General features: G+C 49.0%; 1 protein-coding gene across 1 annotated transcript; it reads right to left on the bottom strand.

The window, feature by feature from the left end:
* Positions 1–3,766: 3,766 nt before the first annotated feature.
* On the bottom strand, positions 3,767–4,603 carry TSSK6 (testis specific serine kinase 6). Its single transcript, XM_065638124.1, has one exon. It carries the CDS (start codon positions 4,601–4,603, stop codon positions 3,767–3,769), a length of 837 nt encoding a protein of 278 aa, XP_065494196.1.
* Positions 4,604–6,777: the final 2,174 nt, after the last annotated feature.

The raw sequence follows: 6,777 nt of genomic DNA, 5'->3' as shown, positions 1-6,777 counted from the left end.
TGAAAACGGTTCTCAGTATTAAAAAAAAATCCTAGCAACTACAAATGAGACCTGTATTTATAGCCATTTCTTTCCTAAAAATGGCTGGAAAAGTGAAACTGAGGCTGAACCAGTGCATTTCCAGCCACCCCAGCAGCGTGGTCCGGTCCCTCCTGCCTGTGGGTCCGGCCGTGCCACCCGGGCCCTGTGGGCAGCTGGAGCCACGTGCTGGAAGGACAGAGAAGTTGCCCCACAAGAGGAGCCAAAATCACAGGTTTTCTACCTCTAAGAGAGGCAAACATCGCTGAATTTTACCACTTATTCCTTGATAACATATAAAGGAGAAAGAGAATTAGATGCAGATGCTGCTGCCATGTCATTGGTGCCTTACAAAGCACAGTTGCGGATTTCTCTCTCCCTGGGATGAGTTTATTGTTAAAAAACAGGATTCGTGTGTGATTTGCAGGGTAGCACCACAACCTGTGTCCTAACGAGCTCAGCTTTTGGAAGCCATGTGGGGAAGCCAGACATGGTGGTGCGAGCGCAGACCCCTGTATGATTGCACCACGTACGTGTGGATTAGTCAGAGAAATTAAAGATGAACACAAAATTTAACGACTGTGTGAAACCTTCACCCCCCCTCTAGCCAATGATAACATTCTCATCGGCTTGGCGGGGGCCCAGACCTCTCCCCGTTCTCATGCAGGTTCTGCGCAAACACCAAGCAGATCATTACAGAGCTCCCAGCTGGGACCGTCATGTCATTTCCTCTGCTCTTTGCTCAAATTCCTTTTTCACATCTTCCCATTCCCTCCTCAGCTTTGCTGAAGAAGTGCATTGTGAATTCACAATTTACCTACTGGAGCTCTCTGTTTTTTCCAGAATTTCTGGAGAAATCACAGAATAGTTTGGGTTGAAGGGACCTTCGAGCTCACCCAGTGCCACCCCCGCCATGAGCAGGGCCATCTTCACCCAGCTCAGGTTGCTCAGAGCCCCGTCCAGCCTGGCCTGGGATGTCTCCAGGGACGGGGCATCCACCACCTCTCTGGGCAATCCGGACCAGGGTCTCACCAGCTGTGCACCAAATACAGAGTTCATACCTACAGTGGGACTGGAGCAAAGCCTGCGCCTCCTTTTTGTCTGTGTGGATGCGGTACGCAGTGGACACACTTTGGCATGATTTCTCGCGCTGGCCCCTCTCCAAGCTGAGAATCGCATCTCACATCCTTAGGGGACAGGACGTATAAATCACTGCGGCTCGGCGATGCGGGGAATGTGCCACCAGCGATCCCCGGCCATCCTCCTCTTCAAAGCAGGCAGTGGCTGCTCTTTCCGCACGTTTACAGCAAATACAGAGCATGGGCAGATTGTCCGTACCTCTGAACTTGGCTTCTCAAGCCTGTTTGCTACGCACGGTCTGAGAATGGATGTGAAGATGGAAGGAGGAAGAAGAAATGTGGGGAAGGCAGCGTGGTGCTGGCATGCTTTGAAAGCCGACTCCTTTGCTCCAGATGTTCTAAATCACATGTGGAGAAGTGTTTGTGGTCTGATGCTGCTTGAAGCTGATTGTTGATAGTCTCCTGAGACAGCTCGTGACAAATCATATAATAAAAATGCTAAAAATAGCAGAGTTATTCCCTGGAAAAGCAAAGTTCCCACAATCCAATGAGCTGGGAAAATTGTTGAACTTTCTTTGGATACATTGTGCTCTTTTGTGTGTATGTGTGTGTGTGTTCTTCAACCTTCCACGGGTCTCTGGGCTTTTTTTCTTACGACCCTTCCTCCTCCTACCAGTTCCAAGCAACCCCATTTCCAGTGTCCCCAGCAGCAGCTGAACTCGCCATTGGCCATGGACGTGAAAAACAGGTTCCCGCACTCCTTGAACCACATCCTTTGTCCCCAGTGTCGCTGGTTTTTGTGTGTTTATAAAACATTTTCTTTTAACCTGTGGGGAAAGCTAGCTAAAAGACACGTAGTGATAACACCGGGAGATCTTTACCACAACAGATCATCCTTGAGAGCAGTGGTCCTCTACTGACCATGTCTAGCCTATGCCACCGTTGATTTCTTCCCAACATTGTCGTCTTGTGGCACTGCAAGGCCATGGCACTCATCGTCCTTCCTCCATGCATGGGCAAATGAGGGGCAAGCACCAAGGAAGGGTTTGGTACAGTGAGATGGTGTGTGCTTTGCTGGCCGGCAACAGCCCTTATCATTTGACAGATGCTAAATATGTACAAGTGACGTGAGTCTGTTTGCTACTGGAAAAAATGTCACCGTTACAAAAACTTGCCCCTTCTGTGTGCTATTTTTTTGTATTTCTCTGATACTGAAATTACCTACAGATTCTGTCCAGTTCTGGCATGAACTGGAGCTCTGCAGGCATGTATCCTTATTTAGAATTTTCTTGCCAATAAATTTAGGGGAAGATTGTGGAAACATGAGCTCGACTTAAGCGATGCATTGCGATGGTCGTTTTGTGGGTGATGATTTCAACCATAACTCAATCTTAGCAGTTTCTTTTACCTGACCATTGATTCTGGAGACTAGCAATATTTAAACTTTCAGCAGAGTTAATAATTGAGGTATTTGATGTATGCACTCATTAAAGTCCTAGTCCTACATGCCGAAGTCTCCTCTTACGCTCTTTGCTCAATGGCAAATTCCACACACCCACCAAACCAGGTACCAAACCCTCTGTTGCTCCCCTGCTGTTGGGTGGGTCACCAGCTGATGCCCATTTCTGTGTCTTCCCTGACCGTGGAGTTTGCTAGCGAAGCATCTGAGCTGCAGCTGTTCCTTGCCTATGTAAAATTCTGAGGCACATGGCAAATCCGTCTCCTCACTTCCCACATCCTTATGACTTATTCTTTTCCATCCCCATCCTGATCCTTCCCAAGCCTGTTTCCCCAGCCATGGATGGCCCAAAGACACCCTTCCTATCCCTTACTCTGTCTAATTTGGGCTTGCTGCTGCTATGAAGTTTTATTTTGCAGCTGCAAGGAAGAGAAAAAAATAAATCTTTGTTCTGGGAGTGGCAAAATCACTGTAGCCCATGTGCTGAAAAGCCTTGGGCTGGCTCTGCTGCCACATCTTGTTCTACTTAAACTGCTGCTTTTAATAGACCCAAAATGTTTGCTTTACCAAGGATGTAGCCTTCTCTTCTAGCAGAACCACGTGCACTGGTTTGTTCATGTAAGACGTGGCCTGGCTGCGGGACCTCATGTGGCACCAGCAACATGAAGACCAGAGACCACCCACTGGAAATATTCTGTTTGGCTTCAGTTTTGGTGGAAGCTAGAGTGGAGATTGTTTAAAGACGATTCAAAAAGTCTCGTGAAAGCATGTTTCAGATGCCAGCTCCTCGCTTTAATTAACCCTTGACAATGGGACTTACCAGTAGGAACCTGTAATAGAGTTTGGGTGTTGCGTTCGGAGTAATTGGTAGTTTTCTATGTTGAAGCTGGACAGTGTGTGTTACCAAAGCAGTCTCCTTTATCTCTCTATTTCATTGCCATTTCAGGTTCTCCACGGCCAGTGGCATTTCTTTCTCGTCAACCATCTTCTGGCAGAGAGTTCAAATGTTGGTAAGAATCGATATCTGAAAGATGTAGTTGAACATAAGGTGTTCCATGAGAGCTGGTCATGGATCTGACGACAGACAGACACCTCTGGGACAGGGATTTCTCATGTGAGCAAATGTTGAGCATGATGTGGGTCCTGCCAGCACACAGCATTGGCTGCAGTAGAGTGTTTCTGCTCTCCTGGCATCTCTGGGGATGGCTCCTCACTCTGATGTGCTCCTCAGCCAGGGGTTCTTGGACACCTGCACCACGCCGGGCCGAGAGGCCGGGCAGAACCGCAGCAGTTGGGCAATGAGGGCTTGGCAGGGCTGTGGTGGCGGGGGCAGCCCCTCGGGGTACAGCACCCCTTTCTTCTGCCGCTGGAGAAACCTGCAGATGTGGATGTCGTCAAAGGGCAGGCAACCGGTCACCATCACGTAGAGCATCACTCCCAGGCTCCACACGTCGTACTTCTTGGCGTCGTAGGGGATGCCCATCAGCACCTCTGGGGACGCATAGGCTGCTGACCCACAGAACGTGGTGCTCAGGTCCGGGCGGCCGTTGGCCTCCTTGCTAAACCCAAAGTCACTGAGCTTGGCCCGGCGGCCATCAGCGCTGAGCAGCACATTCTCGCACTTGAGGTCCCGGTGCACCAAGTCGCGGTTGTGCAGGTAGGACACGGCGCCCACCACCTGCGCAAAGATGTCCCGGGCCCTGGGGACACAGGGCAGCTTCCCCAGCTGCTGCACCAGCTTCAGCAGGTCGGTGGCTGCTGCCTCCATCACCACGTAGAGCTTCCCATTGCAGAGCTCAATGACCTCAAAGATGTGCACGATGTTGGGGTGCCGGATCTTGCGCATGATGGAGAGCTCCCGGGGCAGAAACTTGTACGTGACGGTTGAGGGGAGCCGTTGCCGGTCCACCACCTTGATGGCCAAGGGGCCCTTGTACTTGTTGGAGGTGGCCGCTTTCACCTTGGAGAAGCTGCCCTCCCCTAATGTGTGACCCAGCCTGTAGCCCAGCTCACGGAGGAGCTTTTCTCCTGCGCTCCTTCTTGGCATGATGTGTGATCCCGACAGGCTTAAGTGAAGCTGGGCATTTCCTCCAGGATTTGAAAGGTTTAATAGATGGTGTGTGGCAGCTGTTGGCCTTTGCTCTCCCCCATGGTCCCACGAGTGTCCCTGTGGGCTCCAGGGCTCACCCAGGTGTTGTGATGGGGCAGAGTGTTGTGTGGCAGTGCCTTTGTGACATGATGTGGCGGATGCACTCGACCCCCCCCAGCCAAACCATCAGCAGTTTGGTCCAGGCTCCAGAGGAGGGAAAGTCCTGAGCTGCAGCCAGGCCAAGAGCTCCTTCCAGGAGACCCATGGGGAATCAGAACGGCAACTGAACACCGATAAGTTGTGGATACAGGGACCCTCCTGCAGACCTTTCCCACTGTATGCAACTTGACTACGAGTCAACCACTTTATTCTATAAATACGACAGCCTGGATGAGCCCACTTTGAGCTCTCTCTGCTAAATAAGCTGGCTGTATGGCAGTGGTTTTACTACTCACAGGGCAGTGTATGAGCCCAGTTTAAGTTTCATATCAATCATTTAGCTTAAGTAAATGCATGCTGAATATAATGAATCATCTAGAAGTATAAAGTTGTGTGATTTTTAATGTACTCTCTGCTTCATGTTACTTAGTAAGCTGGATTTGCTGAAATCTTAAGCTGTAAAGTTCTCATATTTACCAAAAGCAACTACAAACTACACTGAACACTTGCAAGATAAGGTCCAGTTTGCACTTTGCTGAGAAGAAAAGGATTTATTCAGACAAAACAGCACCTACAAGGCTATGGACTATAAACAATGTCTACAGCTAAACAAAGGCACACAGGAGATCGGTGAAAAGGATCCAATGAGAAGTAAGAAGACCCCAAAGTGAAATATTGCTATTGGACTGAATCATGGTGTGAATGGTCTATAGAGATAGAAAAGTCTATGGTTTGCTATGCTCGGGTTGGACCTCTGTGCAGGTACCCAGCTTGAGCCAACCCTCCTGCTCTTCTACTCCATTAATTTTTTTTTCTGATAATTTGTTTCCTGAAAGTCTGCTCTGCCTACAGTTATCAGGCCTCTCCTGAAAGTTCGCAGCTGGAGTTCTAAAATATAGACTCCAGAGTGAACGGCTATCAGGGAGGGAAGACACCTGAAAGTTTGCTTTGTGAATGGGTGCAGGGTCCTGGGGAGAAGGTAAGCAGCATTCAGCTTGGGATATTTTCCCCATGCAGTAAATAATAGAGTGAGCTCACCACCGAACTCTTTTAAGTCGCGCTTCTCTTTGAGAAATCCCAACATTGTTCTGCAGTGAGCAGAACCCTAAATTACTCCCCCATGACACATGACAAGGATGTCTGGTGGATCTCCCTGGCTCATGGATGTCCCTGGCCATGCCTATGCAGAGCAAGAACTCCCATGGGTGGATAGTTTAGAGTTTTTACTTTTTTTTTTCCATCTTCATTTGGGTTTTCGAAATAAGCTGTTCTGGTGGTGAATCATCTGCTTTCTGGGGTGAGGAATCCATTTGGGGACCTGGACCCATTTTCTGCAGAGTATTCTATTAAAATCAGAACTACGCAGAGTGGCACAAGGGGGTCTTTTCTACTGTCCCTAACCACAAATCTCCTTGGCTGTCTGTAAATACTCAGTTTTCTATGACGATGGTGCAGGTACCTATTTTTCTTGGTAGGCCTTCTGACTTTGTGTGGTGTGGATGGGGAACCTGAAACGTGTCTTTCAGCAGAAACAGCTTTTCAGTTTCTTGAAATGGGAAGTGCTCTCTTTGTATTTTTATCAGAATTGTCTTTTGGAGGCTGTAGAGAAGTGAGACCAAAAATCCAAGGATTTGAGGAACTGAAGCATCCCTCTGAGACATATGGTGGTGGGCTACCACGAATTTCTTCCAGGGACTGTCCTGGATATTTTTCTGCGCTGAGTGATGTCTCTCACTCACATCCTCATAGTTATCTGTGCTACTGAATCAGAAACTATTGCATGTTTGGCTCAAGATATTACACAAGTAACTGTCCTGCTTACCCTTGCTGTGCTGTGCCTCCCTGTCCCCAGCTCCACCACTGGCACTGCTGCTCTCCTGCCCGCTGCTTCCTTGGGCACATCGTTCCTCATCCTCCCTTCTCAGACTTGGAACATCTGTCCTGGTCTGTGTCCATCCACCCCCTGTCCAGCA

This window comes from Caloenas nicobarica, chromosome 6 (assembly GCF_036013445.1).
Source record: "Caloenas nicobarica isolate bCalNic1 chromosome 6, bCalNic1.hap1, whole genome shotgun sequence".
Taxonomy (NCBI): domain Eukaryota; kingdom Metazoa; phylum Chordata; class Aves; order Columbiformes; family Columbidae; genus Caloenas; species Caloenas nicobarica.
This window is presented reverse-complemented; position numbering and strand designations above follow the sequence as displayed.